The sequence below is a fragment of the Bufo bufo genome, chromosome 9 (genome assembly GCF_905171765.1).
Source record: "Bufo bufo chromosome 9, aBufBuf1.1, whole genome shotgun sequence".
NCBI lineage: Eukaryota > Metazoa > Chordata > Amphibia > Anura > Bufonidae > Bufo > Bufo bufo.
In genome coordinates, this window is record NC_053397.1 from 6017685 (window position 1) to 6045263 (window position 27579).

The 27579-nt window shown below is 44.1% G+C and overlaps 2 protein-coding genes across 3 annotated transcripts; both read left to right on the forward strand.

Annotated features, from left to right (window-relative positions):
* The first annotated feature begins 913 nt into the window (after positions 1 to 913).
* On the forward strand, positions 914 to 8520 carry LOC120978868 (matrix Gla protein). Of its 2 annotated transcripts, none has more exons than XM_040407253.1 (5): positions 914 to 984; positions 2715 to 2830; positions 5339 to 5374; positions 7062 to 7134; positions 8189 to 8520. In XM_040407253.1, exons 2-5 carry the CDS (start codon positions 2770 to 2772, stop codon positions 8328 to 8330), a joined length of 312 nt encoding a protein of 103 aa, XP_040263187.1. In that variant the 5' UTR covers positions 914 to 984; positions 2715 to 2769; the 3' UTR covers positions 8331 to 8520. The 2 variants fall into 2 exon arrangements, with proteins under 2 accessions (XP_040263187.1, XP_040263188.1); XM_040407254.1 differs by having other exon boundaries at positions 952 to 984; positions 2718 to 2830.
* A 6086-nt stretch (positions 8521 to 14606) lies between these two features.
* LOC120979243 (osteocalcin-like) lies at positions 14607 to 26132 on the forward strand. Its single transcript, XM_040407882.1, has 4 exons — positions 14607 to 14786; positions 24175 to 24222; positions 24485 to 24557; positions 24928 to 26132. Exons 1-4 carry the CDS (start codon positions 14714 to 14716, stop codon positions 25055 to 25057), a joined length of 324 nt encoding a protein of 107 aa, XP_040263816.1. The 5' UTR covers positions 14607 to 14713; the 3' UTR covers positions 25058 to 26132.
* The last annotated feature ends 1447 nt before the right edge of the window (positions 26133 to 27579 follow it).

Genomic DNA, 27579 nt, shown 5'->3' on the forward strand with positions numbered 1-27579 from the left:
GCTTCCTTGCCGTTTCTGCCTCCGCACTGCAATAAAATAGAACTTGTGCGGACAGATCACGGACCCATTCAAGTTAAATGGGTTTGGATCCGTCTGCGGCAGCCGCACGGATGCTGACCACGCATTGAGGACTGCAAATTGCGGCCCCCCAATGCACAGAACGATCGACCGCCGGCCGTGTGGAAGAGCCCTAATTTGGAGCGCGGTGCGCGACGCTGAGATAGCTGCAGGCGCGCCTCTGAGCAGTGACGGCATCTTGTCCTGTTAACTAGTGCTGAGTGGATTAGTTTGAAAACCTCATTAACACTATAGCCCCCATACAAACGTAAAATGGATGGGCTCCGCAGAGGTCTTTGCAATCTCTCTGCAAAAATCGCGAGACTTTCTTCATCTCGCGCCTGTGACTTGACGTGTCAGTTATGCACATAAACTACAGTGTCAAAATCTAAAGCTGAACTCGGCGTCATTAAAGGGGTCCTCAGGATAGGTCATCAATATTAGATCGGCGGAGGTCCGACACCCATCAGCTGTACGAGGAGACGGCGCGCGCAGTGCATACGTGCCGTCTCCCTTCTCTCTTCCTGGTCGCTGCTGCTTTTGCCGTAGACATACCGCGGCGAGCAGGAAGAGACATTTACGGTACTACGGGGGCTAAAGTGTTAATGAAGGTTTAAAACTAATCAGGTTCAGATACAGCGGTCCGAACCCGATTCTCTCAACACTACTGTTAACGTTCTAGACATTTCCTCCACCCCCCCCCCCCTCCCCATATAATCTATATGGTCTGAGGCCAATTACGAACCACGTGTGGTTTTTGTCTGAAGCGTGGTCTGAGATTTCCTCCAGGAGGGAAGGATGTGTTAAGACTGAGGTATGATCTTAATTATGGAAAGGAAAACATGTAGGGGGCTGGAGGAGGACGGGCAGGATAAATACCCCCTCGCCCAGACATCTTTACACCAGTCCCAGCGAAGACCAAGAGCCGTGAGTATCACCCGCCATATTGCCGTATCACCTGCCATAGAGCCGTATCACCCGCCATAGAGCCGTATCACCTGCCATACAGCCTTATCACCCGCCATAGAGCCGTATCACCTGCCATAGAGCTGTATCACCCCGCATAGAGCCGTATCACCCGCCATAGAGCCGTATCACCCGCCATAGAGCCGTATCACCTGCCATACAGCCTTATCACCCGCCATAGAGCCGTATCACCTGCCATAGAGCCGTATCACCTGCCATAGAGCCGTATCACCCGCCATAGAGCCGTATCACCTGCCATACAGCCTTATCACCCGCCATAGAGCCGTATCACCTGCCATAGAGCTGTATCACCCCGCATAGAGCCGTATCACCCGCCATAGAGCCGTATCACCCGCCATAGAGCCGTATTACCCCCAGAGAGCCGTATTACCCCCAGAGAGCCGTATCACCCACCAGAGAGCAGTATCACCCACCATAGAGCCGTATCACTCCCCATAGAGCCATATCACCCGCCAGAGAGCCGTATTACCTGCCAGAGAGCCGTATCACCTGCCATAGAGCCGTATCACCCCCTATAGAGCCGTATCAACCCCTATAGAGCCGTATCATCCGCCAGATAGCGGTATCACCCGCCATAGAGCCGTATCACCCACCAGATAGCCGTATCACCCGCCAGATAGCTGTATCACCCCCTATAGAGCCGTATCACCCGCCAGATAGCGGTATCACCCGCCAGAAGAGCCGTATCACCCGCCAGAGAGCCGTATCACCCACCAGAGAGCCGTTTCACCAGTCATAGAGCCGTATCACCCGCCATAGTGCTGTATCACCCCCTATAGAGCCGTATCACCCGCCAGATAGCGGTATCACCCGCCAGAAGAGCCGTATCACCCGCCAGAGAGCCGTATCACCCGTCATAGAGCCGTATCACCCTCCATAGTGCCGTATCACCCGCCAGAGAGCCGTATCACCCTCCATAGTGCCGTATCACCCGTCATAGAGCCGTATCACTCGCCATAGTGCCGTCTCACCCTCCATAGTGCCGTCTCACCCTCCATAGTGCCGTATCACCCTCCATAGTGCCGTATCACCCGCCATAGAACTGTGGGCAGAACACGATCCCTCGATACTTTCTTACAGTATTAATTGCCGTTAGGTTACAGCTTTACTTCTAGTTAAGGGGAGGCACTGGCTCAGTGGTTAAATGCTCAGACTCAAGACCCAGATTTGATCAGAGGGTGTCCTGCAGATAGGACCCCAGTGATCAGCTGTTATCTGTTGGTTCTGCTGGGCATGATCAGCACAGGTTGTCTACTGTTAGATGTAAGCAAGAACGTTCACATTCACTGACAGCAAGCAGAAATCTCCAGAATGGTGAGGAATTATTAGGCATATTAATTAAATGTTCATTATCCAGTGATGCAAGACATGTGTGCACCGGCCCTTTAATCATTTCATATATATATCAGTGTTGGGGGGGTAATCGTGTGACTGTAAGTGCGGGTCAGGGGCTCCTGGGAGTTGTAGTTCACACCCATGTGTCTATATTTCACAGGGTTACACATATTTGTCACCTGTTTATCTCTGCTGGCAGCGTCTCTGGCGCCCCCCGCCCGCTCTGGCTGTGCCAGCACATACCTCTTCACATTCCTGGCACCGCCCATACCAGATGCTGGGTTTTATAGTAACTCCGCTTTCTGACATCCCATAAATTCTCCTTCTATCATCAGCAGAAAGTTTCCTGTGGGAATCAGAGAAGAAATACAAGGCAGCAGAGAAGACGGCATGAGGTCCCTGGCACTGCTCCTGGTGGTGGCGCTGGCCATTGCAGTCGCCTTCGCTTACGGTACGGAAAATTCACTTGATTTCTCTGACAGATAAATACTGAATTACGTGAAATGGGAGAATAGAGACTCGGGGCAGGTGATGTGCGCAGATGCACGAGACAATCGCATAAATAGCAATCCCCTTATCTATACCTGCTATTGATGGGAGAGGTCTGTAAAGGGGCCGGTGACACATCTTCCCTAAAATCAGATAAAGGTTACATAGTTTGTGCGTGCTGTAGACGGGGTACAGGCTGCTATAATCAGAGGCATAGACAGAATACAGGCTGTTATAATCAGAGGCATATACAGAATACAGGCTGTTATAATCAGAGGAATAGACAGAATACAGGCTGCCATAATCAGAGGAATAGACAGAATACAGGCTGCTATAATCAGAGGAATAGACAGAATACAGGCTGCCATAATCAGAGGAATAGACAGAATACAGGCTGTTATAATCAGAGGCATAGACAGAATACAGGCTGCCATAATCAGAGGCATAGACAGAATATAGGCTGATATAATCAGAGGCATAGACAGAATACAGGCTGTTATAATCAGAGGCATAGACAGAATACAGGCTGCTATAATCAGAGGAATAGACAGAATACAGGCTGCTATAATCAGATGCATAGACAGAATACAGGCTGTTATAATCAGAGGCATATACAGAATACAGGCTGTTATAATCAGAGGAATAGACAGAATACAGGCTGCTATAATCAGAGGAATAGACAGAATACAGGCTGCCATAATCAGAGGAATAGACAGAATACAGGCTGTTATAATCAGAGGCATAGACAGAATACAGGCTGCCATAATCAGAGGAATAGACAGAATACAGGCTGATATAATCAGAGGCATAGACAGAATACAGGCTGCTATAATCAGAGGCATATACAGAATGCAGGCTGCCATAATCAGAGGCATAGACATTACAGGCTGCTATAAAGAGAGCTATGGACAGAATACAGGCTGCCATAATCAGAGCCACAGACAGAATACAGGCTGCCATAATCAGAGTCACAGACAGAATACAGGCTGCTATAATCAGAGGAATAGACAGAATACAGGCTGCTATAATCAGATGCATAGACAGAATACAGGCTGTTATAATCAGAGGCATATACAGAATACAGGCTGCTATAATCAGATGCATAGACAGAATACAGGCTGTTATAATCAGAGGCATATACAGAATGCAGGCTGCCATAATCAGAGGCATAGACATTACAGGCTGCTATAAAGAGAGCTATGGACAGAATACAGGCTGCCATAATCAGAGCCACAGACAGAATACAGGCTGCCATAATCAGAGTCACAGACAGAATACAGGCTGCTATAATCAGAGGCATAGACAGAATACAGGCTGCTATAATCAGAGTCACAGACAGAATGCAGGCTGCTATAATCAGAGGCATAGACAGAATACAGGCTGCTATAATCAGAGTCATAGACAGAATACAGGCTGCCATAATCAGAGTCACAGACAGAATACAGGCTGCCATAATCAGAGGCATAGACAGAATACAGGCTGCCATAATCAGAGTCACAGACAGAATGCAGGCTGCTATAATCAAAGGCATAGACAGAATACAGGCTGCTATAATCAGAGTCATAGACAGAATGCAGGCTGCTATAATCAGAGTCATAGACAGAATGCAGGCTGCTATAATCAGAGTCATAGACAGAATGCAGGCTGCTATAATCAGAGGCATAGACAGAATACATGCTACCATAATCAGAGTCATAGACAGAATACAGGCTGCCATAATCAGAGTCACAGACAGAATGCAGGCTGCTATAATCAGAGGCATAGACAGAATACAGGCTGCTATAATCAGAGGCATAGACATAATGCAGGCTGCCATAATCAGAGTCATAGACAGAATACAGGCTGTTATAATCAGAGGCATAGACATAATGCAGGCTGCCATAATCAGATGCATATACAGAATACAGGCTGCTATAATCAGAGGCATAGACAGAATACAGGCTGCCATAATCAGATGCATAGACAGAATACAGGCTGCCATAATCAGATGCATAGACAGAATACAGGCTGCTATAATCAGAGGCATAGACAGAATACAGGCTGCCATAATCAGAGGCATGGACAGAATACAGGCTGCCATAATCAGATGCATAGACAGAATACAGGCTGCTATAATCAGAGGCATAGACAGAATACAGGCTGCCATAATCAGAGGCATAGACAGAATACAGGCTGTTATAATCATAGCCATAGACAGAATACAGGCTGTTATAATCAGAGGCATAGACAGAATACAGGCTGTTATAATCATAGCCATAGACAGAATACAGGCTGCCATAATCATAGCCATAGACAGAATACAGGCTGCCATAATCACAGCAGTAGAAGGATTTGTGTTCCACTCCAGTTCTCTTTTTCTGTTACATACACATCCAGTATTGGGGGCAGGGCGGTGACAACTACTCTGTCGCCCTCATAAAACAGCAGTTGTCACAGATAGTAGATAATTAACACTGATGTTTTCCCCTAGACTCAAATGAAAGCCACGAGTCCAACGAGCGATACGGTAAAGACCTTTTCTAATGCTAAAATGAGGGGCTTTTCCTGGATTGCATACAGCTGGGGGTTTGTTACAGCGTATCAATGCTCTATGAGATAAACACACCTCTACAACCTGCATCTTGTCTGTCTCTGCTGCTCTTCTATCTCTGCTGTCTGTCTCTGCGCTCTGTGTTGTTTTTCTTTGCAATCTCTGCAGTTTTTACCTGCTCTCTAACTTTGCTGTCTATCTCCTCTGTCTCTCTTCTTTCCTTTCTCTCTTCTATCTATCTGTCTCTCCTATCCCTGCTGTCTGTCTCTCCTATCCCTGCTGTCTGTCTCTTCTATCCCTGCTGTCTGTCTCTTCTATCTCTGCTGTCTGTCTCTTCTATCTCTGCTGTCTATCTCCTCTGTCTCTGCTGTCTGTCTCTTCTATCTCTGCTGTCTGCCTCTTCTATCTCTGCTGTCTGTCTCTTCTATCTCTGCTGTCTTTTTTACCTCTGCTATCTGTCTCTTCTATCCCTGCTGACCGTCTCTTCTATCTCTGCTGTCTGTCTCTTCTATCTCTGCTGTCTTTTTTACCTCTGCTATCTGTCTCTTCTATCTCTGCTGTCTGTCTCTTCTATCTCTGCTGTCTGTCTCTCCTATCCCTGCTGTCTGTCTCTCCTATCCCTGCTGTCTGTCTCTCCTATCCCTGCTGTCTGTCTCTTCTATCTCTGCTGTCTGTCTCTTCTATCTCTGCTGTCTTTTTTACCTCTGCTATCTGTCTCTTCTATCTCTGCTGTCTGTCTCTTCTATCTCTGCTGTCTGTCTCTTCTATCCCTGCTGTCTGTCTCTCCTATCCCTGCTGTCTGTCTCTCCTATCCCTGCTGTCTGTCTCTTCTATCTCTGCTGTCTGTCTCTTCTATCTCTGCTGTCTGTCTCTTCTATCCCTGCTGTCTGCCTCTTCTATCTCTGCTGTCTGTCTCTTCTATCTCTGCTGTCTTTTTTACCTCTGCTATCTGTCTCTTCTATCCCTGCTGACCGTCTCTTCTATCTCTGCTGTCTGTCTCTTCTATCTCTGCTGTCTTTTTTACCTCTGCTATCTGTCTCTTCTATCTCTGCTGTCTGTCTCTTCTATCTCTGCTGTCTGTCTCTCCTATCCCTGCTGTCTGTCTCTCCTATCCCTGCTGTCTGTCTCTCCTATCCCTGCTGTCTGTCTCTTCTATCTCTGCTGTCTGTCTCTTCTATCTCTGCTGTCTTTTTTACCTCTGCTATCTGTCTCTTCTATCTCTGCTGTCTGTCTCTTCTATCTCTGCTGTCTGTCTCTTCTATCCCTGCTGTCTGTCTCTCCTATCCCTGCTGTCTGTCTCTTCTATCCCTGCTGTCTGTCTCTTCTATCTCTGCTGTCTGTCTCTTCTATCTCTGCTGTCTGTCTCTTCTATCCCTGCTGTCTGCCTCTTCTATCTCTGCTGTCTGTCTCTTCTATCTCTGCTGTCTTTTTTACCTCTGCTATCTGTCTCTTCTATCCCTGCTGACCGTCTCTTCTATCTCTGCTGTCTGTCTCTTCTATCTCTGCTGTCTTTTTTACCTCTGCTATCTGTCTCTTCTATCCCTGCTGACCGTCTCTTCTATCTCTGCTGTCTCTTCTATCTCTGCTGTCTTTTCTATCTCTGCTGTCTCTTTCTCTCTTCTCCACATATATACCAATCACCAATGATATATTTCTGCTGCAGATTTGTTTCTTAACTCAAGAAGAGCCAACTCCTTCCTGCCGTCCCAGCACCGGAACGCGCGGATGAACGAGAGGTGAGAGCAAGAAACACGTCTGTACTGAACACGTCCATATAGTGCATGGAGAACGGACACAACAAGACTTATTACCTGGCATTCTATTTTACAAATGTTACTCCAGTCACATCCAAAGCTGCATTTATAGTTCTACTGCTACGTGTGCTATACTCTAGTCACATTCAGAGCTGCATTCATAATTATGCTGCTACGTGTGCTATACTCTAGTCACATCCAGAGCTGCATTCATAATTCTGTTGCTACGTGTGCTATACTCTAGTCACATCCAGAGGTGCATTAATAATTCTGGTGTTACAAAGTGTGCTATACTCCAGTCACCTCCAGAGCTGCATTTATAATTCTACTGCTACGTGTGCTATACTCCAGTCACATCCAGAGCTGCATTCATATTTCTGCTATTACAACATGTGCTATACTCCAGTCTCCTCCAGAGCTGCATTCATAATTCTACAACATATGCTATACTCCAGTCACATCCAGAGCAGCATTCATAATTCTGCTGTTACATGTGCTATACTCCAGTCACATCCAGAGCTGCATTCATAATTCTGCTGTTACATGTGCTATACTACAGTCACATACAGAGCTGCATTCATAATTCTGCTGCTACGTGTGCTATACTCCAGTCACATCCAGACCTCCATTCATATTTCTGCTATTACAACATGTGCTATACTCCAGTCTCCTCCAGAGCTGCATTCATAATTCTACAACATATGCTATACTCCAGTCACATCCAGAGCAGCATTCATAATTCTGCTGTTACATGTGCTATACTCCAGTCACATCCAGAGCTGCCTTCACAATTCTGCATCCTCTATTCTTATGTATAAGGAGCCAGACACCTATATTTGCTACTAGCCCCATCTTTTCCGGTTGCTTTCTATTACGTCTCCTGACCCGCTCCATGGACTCTCGAGTGCTTGAGCGCTAACAGGAGATTAGAAGTGTGCAGCTCTGGATGTGAACAGAGAACTCTTTGCTCACTTTATATAGAGATCTAATCTGTAACATATTGTGGAGCTCATTATGTCATTTCCTTTGGCTGCAGAATCCGTGAGCGCGCCAAGAGTCCCCGCGAGCGCCAGCGTGAGACCTGCGAGGACTACGACCCCTGTGAGCGCTACGCTCTGAGGCACGGCTGGGCTGCTGCTTACAAGCGATACTATGGAAAGCGCATGGGCCAGAAGTGAATGGATCCATGAGCCCTTCTGTGCATGTGAGGCGATGCTGGGGCCCCGGGCCCCTGGGATATACTTGGGCGGCTCAGACATTGCTCTGGATCTTTTCTTTCTTTGTGTACATTTTCTGCTCTTTTCACATACAGTTATATATGTGGGGTGGGGGGGGGGGTGGGGGGGGTGCAGGGCGGTCTCCGGTAGATCCGGGGACGCGATATCCGCGCTCTGATCCGGGGCTGTACGTCTCTTGCTTGGATGGAAAATCTTATTGCCAGAAATAAAAAGCTGCTTTATATAAATGGTGTAACTGGTGAGATGGCGCCGATCCATTATTACGAGCGTTCGCAGGAAAAGTGAGAAACCTGGAACGTTTTACTGGGAACCACATGTGGATTTCACGGAAAGGAAAGATAAACTGGGGAAGGGGTGTTTCCAAAGTAACCGGGGTGCGCGCTAAAAAGTAGTCGCATCCAGACCTGTCCTCACTAACATCATAATAAGGGCTCATGCACACGACCGGATGTATTTTGCGGTCCGCAAAAAACGGATCTGCAAAAAATTACGTCATCCGCGTGCATTCCGTATTTTGCGGAACGGAACAGCTGGACCCTAATAGAACAGTCCTATCCTTGTCCGTAATTCGGACAATAATAGGACATGTTCTAGTTTTTTGCGGAACGGAAATACGGACATACGGAAACGAAATGCACACGGAGAAACTTCCGGTCCGCAAAAAAACGGAACGGACACAGAAAGAAAATACGTTTGTGTGCATGAGCCCTAAGAGTGAATAGATTAGCACCTCTTCAAAAGATCAGCACACACTGAAATCCTCTGTGCTGCTGGGACCCTGATCCTTCCACTATGTAACTCTCACCCTGTGACCTCCACAAGATCAGCGCACTACTCTCTTGAAATCCTCTGTGCTGCTGGGACCCTGCTCCTTCCACTATGTAACTCTCACCCTGTGACCTCCACAAGATCAGCGCACTACTCTCTTGAAATCCTCTGTGCTGCTGGGACCCTGCTCCTTCCACTATGTAACTCTCACCCTGTGACCTCCACAGGATCAGCGCACTCCTCTCCTCAAATCCTCTGTGCTGCTGGAGACCCTGCTCCTCCCTCTATGTAAGGGCTCATGCACACGACCGTGTGCTGGCCGGGCCCGTGCTGTGGACCACAAATTGCGGTCCGCAATGCACGGGCACCGACCGTGGGGCAGCCACATGCGGATCGCGGACCTGTTCACTTGAATCCGCGATCCGCATCCGACGGTCCGCACTGCAAAAAAGTAGTGCGTGCACTATTTTTTTTGCTGCGGAGGCACGGCCAGAAACACAACTGAAGCACTCCATGATGCTTCCATGGGGTTCCGATCCGTGCCTCCGCACCGCATCTCCGGGTTTGCGGACCCATTTAATACATCCACGGCGGGGCAACGGCTGTGTGCATGAGCCCTAACATCAGTCTCCGACCTCCAAAAATCAGCACACTCCTCTCCTGAAATCCTCTGTGCTGCTGGGAGAATCCTGCTCCTTCCAATATGTCATTCTCAGTCTGATAATGGAGGAGTAATAACAACCCTCTAAACTATCTGCAGTATATTGAGACACGTGTCACCCAGCTTTCCCAGACCCCTGAAGAGAAGATCTAGCTGTACACTGATATGGAAGGAGCGGCTGTATCTCCTCATCATCATCAGGCAGATTTGTAGTTTAAGAGTCTCGGAAAGCTGGGTGACAACTGTATGTGACAGAGGCCATGGGGGTTGTCACCCAGCTTTCCCAGAGCTGAGAGGCGGCTCTGGACTGTGGATTATCTGAAAATCTTCTGTATATAACGTCCGGTGTTTCTGCTGCAGCGCCTCTTTCTCAGTCTCTTCCAGAAGCTCTGAAGGAGGAGGCAGAGAGCGGATCCCTCCCCTGGAGCGTAATAACCCCCTCCACTATCTGCCATTTATGCGGAGACTTCCAGGGATACAAGGAATAGTCAGGGTATGCACCCTCCTCAAACTACAACTCCTGGTCTGGGCATACTAGGAGTTGTAGTTCACTGCGGAGTCATAAATTGCAGATTACTGATACAATGTTTCAGTTTGACTTGAAGTGGATATTAATACAGAATTGTCATCACACAGCACACATATACCGTACTTTTCAGCCTATAAGACGCACCTAGGATTTTTAATGGAGGAAAATAATCAAGAAAAATATTTTTCATCAGACCCCAATCCTCATCCGATCCTCAAATCCGACCCCTATTTTTCATCACACCCCAGATCAGACACCAAAATCAGACCCTCAAGCTCCTTCAGACCTCAGATCAGACCCTCATTAGCATCAGATCGGATCCCATCAGCCTCAGATCGGATCCCACCAGCCTCAGATAGGACCCCATCAGCCTCAGATCAGACGCACACTAGCCTCAGATCTGACCCCAATCAGCCTCAGATCAGATCCCCATCAGCCTCAAATCGGACCCCCATCATCCTTAGATCGGACCCTCTTCCGCCTCAACTCAGACCCCATCAGTCTCAGATCAGACCCCCATTAGCCTCAAATCAGACCCCCATCAGCCTCAGATCAGACCCCATCACCTCAGATCAGACCCCCATCAGCCTCAGATCAGACCCCATCACCTCAGATCAGACCCCCATCAGCCTCAGATCTGACCCCCATCTGCCTCAGATCGGACCCCCATCAGCCTCAGATCAATTCCCCAACAGCCTCAAATCGCACCCCCATCAGCCTCAGATCAGACCCCATCTGTTTTTTTTGCCTTCCTCTGGATCAACTTGCAGGATAACAGGCCGAACTGGACGGACAGATGTCTTTTTTTTGGCCTTATAAACCATGTTACTATGAGACCCCCACAAGCCTCCGATCAGACCCCCATCAGCCTCAGATCAGACCCCATCAGCCTCAGATCGGACCCCATCAGCCTCAGATCGGACTCCCATTAGCCTCTAATCAGATTCCCATCAGCCTCAGATCGGACCCCATCAGCCTCAGATCGGACCCCATCAGCCTCAGATCTACCCCTATTAGCCTCTAATCAGATTCCCATCAGCCTCAGATCGGACCCCATCAGCCTCAGATAGGACCACATCAGCCTTAAATTGGACAGCATCCGCCTTAGCTCAGACCCAATCATCCTCAGATCAGACCCCCTTCAGCCTCAGATCAGACCTTCTTCAGCCTTAGATCAGACCCCCATCAGCCTCATATCGGACGCCATCAGCCTCAGATCAGACCCCATCAGCCTCAGATCAGACCCTATCAGCCTGATATCAGACCCCAACAGCCTCAGATTAGACCCCTATCAGCCTCAGATCTGACCACATCAGTCTCAGATCACTCCCATCAGCCTCAGATCAGACCTCCATTAGCCTCCGATCAGACCCCATCATCCTCAGATCAGACCCAATTAGCCTCACACATTATCATCCTCAGATCAGACCTCAACAGCCTCAGATCGGACCCCATCAGCCTCAGATCAGACCCCCATCAGCCTCAGATCAGACCCCCATCAGCCTCAGATCAGACCCACATCAGCCTCAGATCAGACTCCCATCAGCCTCAGATCAGACCCCCATCAGCCTCAGATCAGACCCCCATCAGCCTCAGATCAGATATATAAAAAAAAAAAAGCTTACCTCGCTTGTTCCGGACAGTGCACTCGCTCATCGCTCCCTGGTCTTCTTACAGCCCATGTTGTACTGTGACCTGACGCTGCACCCAGGTGCACTACATCTTGGCGCTGTACGCAGTCAGGACACAGTGCACAGCAGGACCCGGAAGAAGACCAGGGAGCAGTGAGTAGAGCCAGCGCTTCCCTCACCGCTCCCCACATGCTGATGACTGATTGCATAAGGGAAGCGGTCATTAGCATTTGGACTATAGGATGCACTGACACTTTTCCCTCACTTTGCATTTTATAGTCCGAAAAATATGGGGTTGGAAACCTTCAGCAAGCCAGCTGTTGTGAAACTACAACTCCCAGCATGCACACTTACTCTTTTCTTCTTAGAGCTTTCATAGAGGTGAATGGAGCCTGCTGGTTATTGTAGTACAGCTGAAGTGCTTAGCGTTGCAGTCCCCTCACTCATATACAGTCATGTGAAAAAATTAGGACACCCTTTGAAAGCATGTGGTTTTTTGTAACATTTTTAATAAATGGTTATTTCATCTCCGTTTCAACAATACAGAGAGATTAAAGTAATCCAACTAAACAAAGAAAACTGAAGAAAAGTCTTTTCAAGATCTTCTGTAAATGTCATTCTACAAAAATGCCTATTCTAACTGAGGAAAAAGATAGGACACCCTCACATGTATTCCCTCTTAAATTGGCTCAGATCTCACACAGGTATATCACACCAGGTGCACATAATTAGTAGATCGTTACTCTGCATGTTGAATGAGGCTTGCCCTATTTAAACCTCAGACATTTAGTTTGGTGTGCTCCTGACTGTTGAAGTGAGAGTGAGCACCATGGTGAGAGCAAAAGAGCTGTCAGAGGACTTCAGAAAAAAGATTGTAGCAGCCTATGAGTCTGGGAAGGGATTTAAAAAGATCTCAAAAGATTTTGAAATCAGCCATTCCACTGTCCGGAAGATAGTCTACAAGTGGAGGGCTTTCAAAACAACTGCCAACATGCCCAGGACTGGTCGCCCCAGCAAGTTCACCCCAAGAGCAGACCGCAAGATGCTAAAAGAGGTCTCCAAAAACCCTAAAGTGTCATCTCGAGAACTACAGCAGGCTCTGGCTACTGTTGATGTAGAAGTACATGCCTCTACAATCAGAAAGAGACTGTACAAGTTTAACTTGCATGGGAGGTGTGCAAGGAGGAAACCTTTGCTTTCCAAGAGAAACATCGAGGCCAGACTGACATTTGCCAGCGATAAAGTTGACAAAGACCAGGACTTCTGGAATAATGTTCTTTGGACAGATGAGTCCAAAATTGAATTATTTGGACACAACAGCAGAGGACATGTTTGGCGTAAACCAAACACAGCATTCCAAGAAAAGAACCTCATACCAACTGTGAAGCATGGAGGTGGAAGTGTCATGGTTTGGGGCTGCTTTGCTGCAGCAGGACCTGGTCAGCTCACCATCATAGAATCCACGATGAATTCTACTGTGTATCAGAAGGTGCTTGAAGAACATGTGAGACCATCAGTTAGAAAATTAAAGCTGAAGCGGAACTGGACCATGCAACATGACAATGACCCAAAACATACTAGTAAATCAACCAAAGATTGGCTGAAAAAGAAGAAATGGAGAGTCCTGGAATGGCCAAGTCAAAGTCCAGATTTGAATCCCATTGAGATGCTGTGGGGTGACTTGAAAAGGGCTGTACGTGCAAGAAACCCCTCAAACATCTCACAGCTGAAAAAGTTCTGCATTGAGGAGTGGGGTAAAATTTCCTCAGACCGATGTCGAAGACTGGTAGATGGCTACAAGAACCGTCTCACTGCAGTTATTTCAGCCAAAGGAGGTAACACTCGCTATTAGGGGCAAGGGTGTCCTATCTTTTTCCTCAGTTAGAATAGGCATTTTTGTAGAATGACATTTACAGAAGATCTTGAAAAGACTTTTCTTCAGTTTTCTTTGTTTAGTCGGATTACTTTAATCTCTCTGTATTGTTGAAACGGAGATGAAATAACCATTTATTAAAAATGTTACAAAAAACCACATGCTTTCAAAGGGTGTCCTAATTTTTTCACAAGACTGTATACAGTATATAGCCTATATCCAGGCCCAATACTCCGGAATCCAATAGCCCAAACCTCCAGTCACAATTTACAGTGCACTGCATGCTATTATTACTGGACCCCTTGGGGTACCTCCTTTCAGGTCTTCCTGTCTGAGTGACCACCATTGAATACATGCAGTGAAATGACTGCTGGCAGGAAGCTGTCTGCCATACAGTGGACCGCCTCGCTCCATGCGGCACAGGCTGGTACTATGGACACGGTATGGCGCTATTATGCCACCCCGCTATGGCTGCTGCATGTTCTCGTGATTTCATTGCTGGACTATCATTCGGACAGTCTAATTTAAGAAATAATTGGTCCCATCAAGAATTTTAGCCGGAGACCACCACAAATTCTGATCTTATCTACAGTTGACATGCAGCCTCGCCAATAACAATACGTGACATTCTAGAATACGCTATTAGCAGGGACTTTGTGACTCTGGGTTTAAGCCTGAAAAGCCGGAACTTCCAAAATCACATCCAAGAATGAGCCGACACTCGAAGAATTTGGCCACGAAAACAAAGAATAAAAGCCTCTGTTATATAAGAAGGCGTAATACAGAGCAGACAGAACCGCGAGATAAAGAGGACACGAAACGCAGCAGCACAACCCAAAGTGACAGGGTCCTACTGGGCACATGGAAGTCACCATGAAGATGCTGGTGGTCCTCACTCTGCTGGGGCTATTGGCCAGCTGCCTCGCCCTGCAAGGTGAGATACTTAAAGGGCCACTAGCCCTCACAGCCTGAAGCTCAGTCACTTATAATGTAAATGTCTCTGGAGGTTATATCTGCGCTGGAGCGTTATAAGAGAAGTGGCTGATATCAGTCACATATGATGTAATGTCTCTGAAAGTTATATCAGTGCCGGAGCGTTATAAGAGGAGCGGCTGATATCAGTCACATATGATGTAATGTCTGGAGGTTATATCAGTGTTGGAGCGTTATAAGAGGAGCGGCTGATATCAGTCACATATGATGTAATGTCTCTGGAGGTTATATCAGCGCTGGAGCGTTATAAGAGGAGCGGCTGATATCAGTCACATGTGATGTAATGTCTCTGGAGGTTATATCAGTACTAGAGCGTTATAAGAGGAGCGGCTGATATCAGTCACATATAACATAGTAACATAGTTTATAAGGCCGAAAAAGACATCTGTCCATCCAGTTCGGCCTGTTATCCTGCAAGTTGATCCAGAGGAAGGCAAAAAAAAAAACTGTGAGGTAGAAGCCAATTTTCCGCACAACTCCAATCAGGCATCAGAATAACTCCCTGGATCAACGACCCCCCTCTAGTAGCTATAGCCTGCAATATTATTACACTCCAGAAATACATCCAGGCCCCTCCTGAATTCCTGTATTGTACTCACCATCACCACCTCCTCAGGCAGAGAGTCCATAGTCTCACTGCTCTTACCGTAAAGAGTCCATAGTCTCACTGCTCTTACAGTAAAGAGTCTATAGTCTCACTGCTCTTACAGTATAGAGTCCATAGTCTCACTGCTCTTACAGTAAAGAGTCCATAGTCTCACTGCTCTTACAGTAAAGAGTCCATAGTCTCACTGCTCTTACAGTAAAGAGTCCATAGTCTCACTGCTCTTACAGTAAAGAGTCCATAGTCTCACTGCTCTTACAGTAAAGAGTCCATAGTCTCACTGCTCTTACAGTATAGAGTCCATAGTCTCACTGCTCTTACAGTAAAGAGTCCATAGTCTCACTGCTCTTACCGTAAAGAGTCCATAGTCTCACTGCTCTTACAGTACAGAGTCCATAGTCTCACTGCTCTTACAGTAAAGAGTCCATAGTCTCACTGCTCTTACAGTAAAGAGTCCATAGTCTCACTGCTCTTACAGTAAAGAGTCCATAGTCTCACCGCTCTTACAGTAAAGAGTCCATAGTCTCACTGCTCTTACAGTAAAGAGTCCATAGTCTCACTGCTCTTACAGTAAAGAGTCCATAGTCTCACTGCTCTTACAGTAAAGAGTCCATAGTCTCACTGCTCTTACAGTAAAGAGTCCATAGTCTCACTGCTCTTACAGTATAGAGTCCATAGTCTCACTGCTCTTACAGTAAAGAGTCCATAGTCTCACTGCTCTTACAGTAAAGAGTCCATAGTCTCACTGCTCTTACAGTAAAGAGCCCATAGTCTCACTGCTCTTACAGTAGAGTCCATAGTCTCACTGCTCTTACAGTAAAGAGTCCATAGTCTCACTGCTCTTACAGTATAGAGTCCATAGTCTCACTGCTCTTACAGTAGAGTCCATAGTCTCACTGCTCTTACAGTAAAGAGTCCATAGTCTCACTGCTCTTACAGTAAAGAGTCCATAGTCTCACTGCTCTTACAGTAAAGAGTCCATAGTCTCACTGCTCTTACAGTAAAGAGTCCATAGTCTCACTGCTCTTACAGTAAAGAGTCCATAGTCTCACTGCTCTTACAGTAAAGAGTCCATAGTCTCACTGCTCTTACAGTAAAGAGTCCATAGTCTCACTGCTCTTACAGTAAAGAGTCCATAGTCTCACTGCTCTTACAGTATAGAGTCCATAGTCTCACTTCTATTACAGTAAAGAGTCCATAGTCTCACTGCTCTTACAGTAAAGAGTCCATAGTCTCACTGCTCTTACAGTAGAGTCCATAGTCTCACTGCTCTTACAGTAAAGAGTTCATAGTCTCACCGCTCTTACAGTAAAGAGTCTATAGTCTCACTGCTCTTACAGTAAAGAGTCCATAGTCTCACTGCTCTTACCATAAAGAGTCCATAGTCTCACTGCTCTTACAGTAAAGAGTCTATAGTCTCACTGCTCTTACAGTAAAGAGTCCATAGTCTCACTGCTCTTACAGTAAAGAGTCCATAGTCTCACTACTCTTACAGTAAAGAGTCCATAGTCTCACTGCTCTTACAGTACAGAGTCCATAGTCTCACTGCTCTTACAGTAAAGAGTCCATAGTCTCACTGCTCTTACAGTACAGAGTCCATAGTCTCACTGCTCTTACAGTATAGAGTCCATAGTCTCACTGCTCTTACAGTATAGAGTCCATAGTCTCACTGCTCTTCTATGTTTGTGTACAAACCTTCTTTCCTCCAGACGCAGAGGATGTCCCCTCGTCACAGTCCTGGGGATAAATAGATGATGGGAGTGATCTCTGTACTGATCCCTGATATATTTATACATAGTTATTAGATCTCCCCTCAGTCGTCTTTTTTTCTAAAGTGAATAACCCTAATGTTGATAATCTCTCAGGATACTGTAGTTGCCCATTCCAGTTATTACTTTAGTTGCCCTCCTCTGGACCCTCTCCAGCTCTGCTATGTCTGCCTTGTTCACAGGAGCCCAGAACTGTACACAGTCCTCCATGTGTGGTCTGACTAATGATGTGTAAAGTGGTAGGACTATGTTCTCATCACCGCCATCTATGCCCCTTTTGATGCAACCCATTATCTTATTGGCCTTGGCAGCAGCTGCCTGACACTGGTTTTTGCAGCTTAGTTTGCTGTTCACTAAAATTCCTAGATCCTTTTCCATGTCAGTGTTACCCAGTGTTTTACCATTTAGTATGTACGGGTGACTTGCAATATTCCTTCCCATGTGCAAAACCTTACATTTGTCAGTGTTAACCCTCATCTGCCACGTATCTGCCCAAGCCTCCAATCTATCCAGATCCATCTGTAGCAGTATACTGTCCTCTGTAGTGTATAAACAGTATACTGTCCTCTGTAGTATATATACAGTATGCTGTCCTCTGTAGTGTATATATACAGTATACTGTCCTCTGTAGTGTATATACAGTATATTGTCCTCTGTAGTATATATACAGTATACTGTCCTCTGTAGTATATATACAGTATACTGTCCTCTGTTGTATATATACAGTATACTGTCCTCTGTAGTGTATATACAGTATACTGTCCTCTGTAGTGTATATACAGTATACTGTCCTCTGTAGTATATATACAGTATACTGTCCTCTGTAGTGTATATACAGTATACTGTCCTCTGTAGTATATATACAGTATACTGTCCTCTGTAGTATATATACAGTATACTGTCCTCTGTAGTGTATATACAGTATACTGTCCTCGGTAGTATATATACAGTATACTGTCCTCTGTAGTATATATACAGTATACTGTCCTCTGTAGTGTATATATACAGTATATTGTCCTCTGTAGTATATATACAGTATACTGTCCTCTGTAGTATATATACAGTATACTGTCCTCTGTAGTATATATATACCGTATACTGTCCTCTGTAGTACATATATATATATATATACAGTATACTGTCCTCTGTAGTATATATATACAGTATACTGCCCTCTGTAGTATATATACAGTATACTGTCCTCTGTAGTATATATACAGTATACTGTCCTCTGTAGTATATATACAGTATACTGTCCTCTGTAGTATATATATACCGTATACTGTCCTCTGTAGTACATATATATATATATACAGTATACTATCCTCTGTAGTATATATACAGTATACTGCCCTCTGTAGTATATATACAGTATACTGTCCTCTGTAGTATATATACAGTATACTGTCCTCTGTAGTATATATATACCGTATACTGTCCTCTGTAGTACATATATATATATATATACAGTATACTATCCTCTGTAGTATATATACAGTATACTGCCCTCTGTAGTATATATACAGTATACTGTCCTCTGTAGTATATATACAGTATACTGTCCTCTGTAGTATATATACAGTATACTGTCCTCTGTAGTATATATACAGTATACTGTCCTCTGTAGTATATATATACAGTATACTATCCTCTGTAGTATATATACAGTATACTGCCCTCTGTAGTATATATACAGTATACTGTCCTCTGTAGTATATATACAGTATACTGTCCTCTGTAGTATATATACAGTATACTGTCCTCTGTAGTATATACACAGTATACTGTCCTCTGTAGTGTATATACAGTATACTGTCCTCTGTAGTATATATACAGTATACTGTCCTCTGTAGTATATATACAGTATACTGTCCTCTGTTGTATATATACAGTATACTGTCCTCTGTAGTATATATACAGTATATTGTCCTCTGTAGTATATATACAGTATACTGTCCTCTGTAGTGTATATACAGTATACTGTCCTCTGTAGTATATATATACAGTATACTATCCTCTGTAGTATATATACAGTATACTGCCCTCTGTAGTATATATACAGTATACTGTCCTCTGTAGTATATATACAGTATACTGTCCTCTGTAGTATATATACAGTATACTGTCCTCTGTAGTATATATACAGTATACTGTCCTCTGTAGTGTATATACAGTATACTGTCCTCTGTAGTATATATACAGTATACTGTCCTCTGTAGTATATATACAGTATACTGTCCTCTGTAGTGTATAAACAGTATACTGTCCTCTGTAGTATATATACAGTATGCTGTCCTCTGTAGTGTATATATACAGTATACTGTCCTCTGTAGTGTATATACAGTATATTGTCCTCTGTAGTATATATACAGTATACTGTCCTCTGTAGTATATATACAGTATACTGTCCTCTGTTGTATATATACAGTATACTGTCCTCTGTAGTGTATATACAGTATACTGTCCTCTGTAGTGTATATACAGTATACTGTCCTCTGTAGTATATATACAGTATACTGTCCTCTGTAGTGTATATACAGTATACTGTCCTCTGTAGTATATATACAGTATACTGTCCTCTGTAGTATATATACAGTATACTGTCCTCTGTAGTGTATATACAGTATACTGTCCTCGGTAGTATATATACAGTATACTGTCCTCTGTAGTATATATACAGTATACTGTCCTCTGTAGTGTATATATACAGTATATTGTCCTCTGTAGTATATATACAGTATACTGTCCTCTGTAGTATATATACAGTATACTGTCCTCTGTAGTATATATATACCGTATACTGTCCTCTGTAGTACATATATATATATATATACAGTATACTGTCCTCTGTAGTATATATATACAGTATACTGCCCTCTGTAGTATATATACAGTATACTGTCCTCTGTAGTATATATACAGTATACTGTCCTCTGTAGTATATATACAGTATACTGTCCTCTGTAGTATATATATACCGTATACTGTCCTCTGTAGTACATATATATATATATACAGTATACTATCCTCTGTAGTATATATACAGTATACTGCCCTCTGTAGTATATATACAGTATACTGTCCTCTGTAGTATATATACAGTATACTGTCCTCTGTAGTATATATATACCGTATACTGTCCTCTGTAGTACATATATATATATATATACAGTATACTATCCTCTGTAGTATATATACAGTATACTGCCCTCTGTAGTATATATACAGTATACTGTCCTCTGTAGTATATATACAGTATACTGTCCTCTGTAGTATATATACAGTATACTGTCCTCTGTAGTATATATACAGTATACTGTCCTCTGTAGTATATATATACAGTATACTATCCTCTGTAGTATATATACAGTATACTGCCCTCTGTAGTATATATACAGTATACTGTCCTCTGTAGTATATATACAGTATACTGTCCTCTGTAGTATATATACAGTATACTGTCCTCTGTAGTATATACACAGTATACTGTCCTCTGTAGTGTATATACAGTATACTGTCCTCTGTAGTATATATACAGTATACTGTCCTCTGTAGTATATATACAGTATACTGTCCTCTGTTGTATATATACAGTATACTGTCCTCTGTAGTATATATACAGTATATTGTCCTCTGTAGTATATATACAGTATACTGTCCTCTGTAGTGTATATACAGTATACTGTCCTCTGTAGTATATATACAGTATACTGTCCTCTGTAGTATATATACAGTATACTGTCCTCTGTAGTATATATACAGTATATTGTCCTCTGTAGTATATATACAGTATACTGTCCTCTGTAGTGTATATACAGTATACTGTCCTCTGTTGTATATATACAGTATACTGTCCTCTGTAGTATATATACAGTATATTGTCCTCTGTAGTATATATACAGTATACTGTCCTCTGTAGTGTATATATACAGTATACTGTCCTCTGTAGTATATATACAATATACTATCCTCTGTAGTATATATACACAGTATACTGTCCTCTGTAGTGTATATACAGTATACTGTCCTCTGTAGTATATATACAGTATATTGTCCTCTGTAGTATATATACAGTATACTGTCCTCTGTAGTGTATATACAGTATACTGTCCTCTGTAGTATATATACAGTATACTGTACACTGTAGTATATATACAGTATACTGTCCTCTGTAGTATATATATACAGTGTACTGTCCTCTGTAGTGTATATACAGTATACTGTCCTCTGTAGTATATATACAGTATACTGTCCTCTGTAGTATATATATATATACAGTATACTGTCCTCTGTAGTATATATACAGTATACTGTCCTCTGTAGTATATATACAGTATACTGTCCTCTGTAGTATATATACAGTATACTGTCCTCTGTAGTATATACACAGTATACTGCCCTCTGTAGTATATATACAGTATACTGTCCTCTGTAGTATATATACAGTATACTGTCCTCTGTAGTATATATACAGTATACTGTCTTCTTCCGTGTTAATTACTTTACACAGTTTAGTGTCATCTGCAAAAATGTATGTAATGTCTCTGGAGGTATATATCAGTACTGGAGCGTTATAAGAGGAGCGGCTGATATGAGTCACATGTGATGTAATGTCTCTGACAGCAGGGAGCCATAGATTGGATTCATGCTTATAGTGAGCGGGGGAGGGGGGGGGGACATACTGCAGGATTAGGGTCCCTCACAAGCATCTTACAGAGAACAAGTCATTAGGTTCTTGTTTTTGCCACCCAGCTTCCCCAGGAACAGGAATAATGGAGAGAAAGCTGAATGGATTTCCTGGTAGGTTTTATAAGTTACAATTTCACAAAATCATCAAAAGTTTCTTCTGTCCAGAAAGAGCAGGAGGAATGTGAGCAGCAGGCGGAGCTGAAATCATTAGATACGTGGCGGGATGTGTATCTCACATGACAGGATTAGATATATGACAGCCGACAACTGGTAACACATGTCACGGGCTTAGTACACTATCTCAGCAGAGAGTATCACATGATAGGATTAGATACACAGCTCAGCAGACAGTATCACACAGGATAGGATTAGATACACAGCTCAGCAGACAGTATCACACAGGATAGGATTAGATACACAGCTCATCAGACAGTATCACATGATAGGATTAGATACATAGCTCAGCAGACAGTATCACACAGGAGAGGATTAGATACACAGCTCAGCAGACAGTATCACATGATAGGATTAGATACACAGCTCAGCAGACAGTATCACACAGGATAGGATTAGATACATTGTTCAGCAGGCAGTATCACACAGGATATGATTAGATACACAGCTCATCAGACAGTATCACACAGGAGAGGATTAGATACACAGCTCAGCAGACAGTATCACATGATAGGATTAGATACATTGTTCAGCAGGCAGTATCACACAGGATAGGATTAGATACACAGCTCATCAGACAGTATCACACAGGAGAGGATTAGATACACAGCTCAGCAGACAGTATCACATGATAGGATTAGATACACAACTCAGCAGACAGTATCACACAGGATAGGATTAGATACACAGCTCAGCAGACAGTATCACACATGATAGGATTAGATACACAGCTCAGCAGACAGTATCACACAGGATTAGATACACAGCTCAGCAGACAGTATCACATGATAGGATTAGATACACAGCTCAGCAGACAGTATCACACAGGATTAGATACACAGCTCAGCAGACAGTATCACATGATAGGATTAGATACACAGCTCAGCAGACAGTATCACACAGGATAGGATTAGATACACAGCTCAGCAGACAGTATCACACATGATAGGATTAGATACACAGTTTAGCAGACTGTATCACACATGATGGGATTAGATACACAGCTCAGCAGACAGTATCACACAGGATAGGATTAGATACACAGCTCAGCAGACAGTATCACACAGGATAGGATTAGATACACAGCTCAGCAGACTGTATCACACAGGATAGGACTAGATACACAGCTCAGCAGACAGTATCACACATGATAGGATTAGATACACAGCCCAGCAGACAGTATCACACAGGATAGGATTAGATACACAGCTCAGCAGACTGTATCACACAGGATAGGATTAGATACACAGCTCAGCAGACAGTATCACATAGGAGAGGATTAGATACACAGCTCAGCAGACTGTATCACACTGGAGAGGATTAGATACAGAGCTCAGCAGACAGTATCACACAGGATAGGATTAGATACACAGCTCAGCAGACAGTATCACATGATAGGATTAGATACACAGCTCAGCAGACAGTATCACACAGGATAGGATTAGATACACAGCTCAGCAGACAGTATCACACAGGATAGGATTAGATACACAGCTCAGCAGACAGTATCACACAGGATAGGATTAGATACACAGCTCAGCAGACTGTATCACACAGGATAGGACTAGATACACAGCTCAGCAGACAGTATCACACATGATAGGATTAGATACACAGCCCAGCAGACAGTATCACACAGGATAGGATTAGATACACAGCTCAGCAGACTGTATCACACAGGATAGGATTAGATACACAGCTCAGCAGACAGTATCACATAGGAGAGGATTAGATACACAGCTCAGCAGACTGTATCACACTGGAGAGGATTAGATACACAGCTCAGCAGACAGTATCACACAGGATAGGATTAGATACACAGCTCAGCAGACAGTATCACATGATAGGATTAGATACACAGCTCAGCAGACAGTATCACACAGGATAGGATTAGATACACAGCTCAGCAGACAGTATCACATGATAGGATTAGATACAGCATGCTTTCCCCGTGTGACAGACGTGACACCCACCAGTGTACAGGGACATATTTTCGCCATTATGTGGCCGCAGAATTTCCTCACATTTTATGAAATCTTACATATCTAATATTAAATTACATAAGTTAACTCTATTATTATTTCTAACCAAAGGTGATGACCCTCCGGCCCAAGACTCAAGAGAGTGGCTAAATAATCAAGGTAAGTGCCATCATCCATACATACAAGATCAGCACTCTTCTCTCCTGAAATCCTCTGTGCTGCTGGGCACCCTGCTCCTTCCACTATGTAACTCTCAGCCTGTGACCTCCACAAGATTAGCACACTCCTGAAATCCTCTGTGCTGCTGGGCACCCTGCTGCTTCTAGTATGTGACTCTCACCCTGTCTTTGTGTACATTGTATCTGCTGACTGTTGCTACAGTATCCTCTTTGTTCATTTGTTATTTTCCTTCCCCTTTAAGAGGTGATGATGTCACGGAGAGCAGCAAACGCCGTCATCAAGAGGCACCGGCGCTCCTATGACTATTTAGAAAGGTGAGGCTTACACGTTTTATTTTGGGGGCTGTGTGGAGCTGGACCCCAGTACTCGTGACCTCAGATGGTGGCGCTCAGTTCCTGGTGTTCTCCTTGGTCTCTTCCCACATTTTCTCATATCTCAGTGGAGATTAGATTGTGAGCTCCTGGGGTCAAGGATGATGGGAGTGATACTTGTGTGAAATAAGATTGCGGATGATGAGAGTGATACTGGGATCTGTATGAGGAGCTTGAGAAAGCAGGGTGTCAGGCCTTATGGGACCCAGACAGTCGGCCATATTGGCTGTCACCCAGCTTTCCCATGATGAGAAGTTGTACAGGTGTCAGAAGACGAATCAAAATATTCTTACCTGTCTGTCTAATATTTCAGGTTCTTCCCGCGAACAAAATCTTCCCTGGAGATAAAAATGGAGCAGTGTGAGAACTACCGGCCCTGCGACCAGATGTCCGAGTGGGTGGGCTTTTACACCGCCTATCAGAGATACTTCGGACCTGTGTGAATGGGGGCGTGACGCTGACCCCACTGTGTCACTGCCAGGACCCTTAGGAAAGCCAAATAAAAGAAAGACACAATATATCTGACCCTACACCCCTGTGCTATGCTTTATATATGTGACCCTACAACCCTGTGCTATGCTTTATATATGTGACCCTACAACCCTGTGCTATGCTTTATATATGTGACCCCTACACCCCTGTGCTATGCTTTATATATCTGACCCCTACACCCCTGTGCTATGCTCTATATATGTGACCCCTACACCCCTGTGCTATGCTCTATATATGTGACCCCTACACCCCTGTGCTATGCTTTATATATGTGACCCTACAACCCTGTGCTATGCTTTATATATGTGACCCTACACCCCTGTGCTATGCTCTATATATCTGACCCCTACACCCCTGTGCTATGCTCTATATATCTGACCCTACACCCCTGTGCTATGCTTTATATATCTGACCCTACAACCCTGTGCTATGCTTTATATATGTGACCCCTACACCCCTGTGCTATGCTTTATATATCTGACCCCTACACCCCTGTGCTATGCTCTATATATGTGACCCCTACACCCCTGTGCTATGCTCTATATATCTGACCCCTACACCCCTGTGCTATGCTTTATATATCTGACCCCTACACCCCTGTGCTATGCTCTATATATCTGACCCTACACCCCTGTGCTATGCTTTATATATCTGACCCCTACACCCCTGTGCTATGCTCTATATATCTGACCCCTACACCCCTGTGCTATGCTCTATATATCTGACCCTACACCCCTGTGCTATGCTCTATATATCTGACCCTACACCCCTGTGCTATGCTCTATATATCTGACCCCTACACCCCTGTGCTATGCTTTATATATCTGACCCCTACACCCCTGTGCTATGCTCTATATATCTGACCCCTACACCCCTGTGCTATGCTCTATATATCTGACCCCTACACCCCTGTGCTATGCTCTATATATCTGACCCCTACACCCCTGTGCTATGCTCTATATATCTGACCCCTACACCCCTGTGCTATGCTCTATATATCTGACCCCTACACCCCTGTGCTATGCTTTATATGTATGTCATGATTCAGACACCAAAGACAAGTACTATTACTGATGTACAGATGGGTACAGGAGAAATGTTATTAAATTCCGCCCAATACCTTTGATGCTTTGAAATCGAAAGGGTTGAAGGTGTTGTCCAGGATTAGAAAAACATGACTGATTCCTTCTACAAACAGCGCCACGCCTGTCCACAGGTTGTGTGTGGCAGTGCAGCTCAATCTCATTCAATTCAGTAGAGCTGCAATACCAGACACAACCTGTGAACGGGCGTGGAGCTGCTTCCGCTGTGGAGCCGTTAACCTAATCGCAGACAGCCCAAGTAGACACCAAGTTATTGATCTGCAATCAGTGCCGGATGCCAAATGCTGTCAGTAAACACTTGGGCTTCGGAACTCCAATGCACAGTGCCGCAATCTACTTCTAAAGTGCAGCTGTAATAAAGCTGGTGCATCAGAAGAAATCCCATGAACAGCGGCTGTTAGAAGAGTTGTCCCCATCATCTGTCACATTAATTTTACGGATCATAAAAATGGAGCATAATTGCCATTTACACACTGTGCAGAAATGATCCAACTCAGAGTTCTGATATTCACTTACACACTATTGCACCACCTGGGGTTCATTTACTTACATTCTATGACAGTGATGTCTAACCTCCGGCACTCCAGCTGCGGTAAAACTACAACTCCCAGCATGCTCCATTAATTTCTATGGAGTTCTGAGAACAGCGAAGCAAGTGTGCATCCTGGGAGTTGTAGTTTTACAACAGCTGGAGTGCCGGAGGATAGCCATCAAAGTTCTATAATGACCTAGTGTTTATTTACTGACATAGTATGGCTCCCCCTGGTGTTCATTTACTTACACAGTATGGCTCCCCCTGGTGTTCAGTTAGTTACATAGTATGGCTCCCCCTGGTGATCAGTTATTTACATAGTATGGCTCCCCCTGGTGATCAGTTATTTACATAGTATAGTGCCCTCTGGTGTTCAGTTATTTACATAGTATAGTGCCCCCTGGTGTTCAGTTACTTACATAGTATGGCTCCCCCTGGTGTTCAGTTACATACATAGTATGGCTCCCCCTGGTGTTCAGTTAGTTACATAGTATGGCTCCACCTGGTGTTCAGTTTAGAGTTGTTGCGATACCAATTTTTTTATTCGGTTTCGATACCATGAAAAAGTATTGCAATACTCGATACCATTCGATACCACGTGAAAAAAAAAAAAGCCACATGCATTCTGCATTTTAAAAAATGGCGAATCGCGCAGTATTTTTTTATTTTTTCTGTTCTGGCGTTCACCGCATAGATTTTTTTTATATTTTAATAGTTTGGACTTTTCTGACGTGGCAATATGTAATATGTTTATTATTTATACATTTTATATGTGAAATTGGGAAAAGGGGGTGATTCATACTTCATATGTTGGTGGGGTATTTTTTTCCTTTTTTTT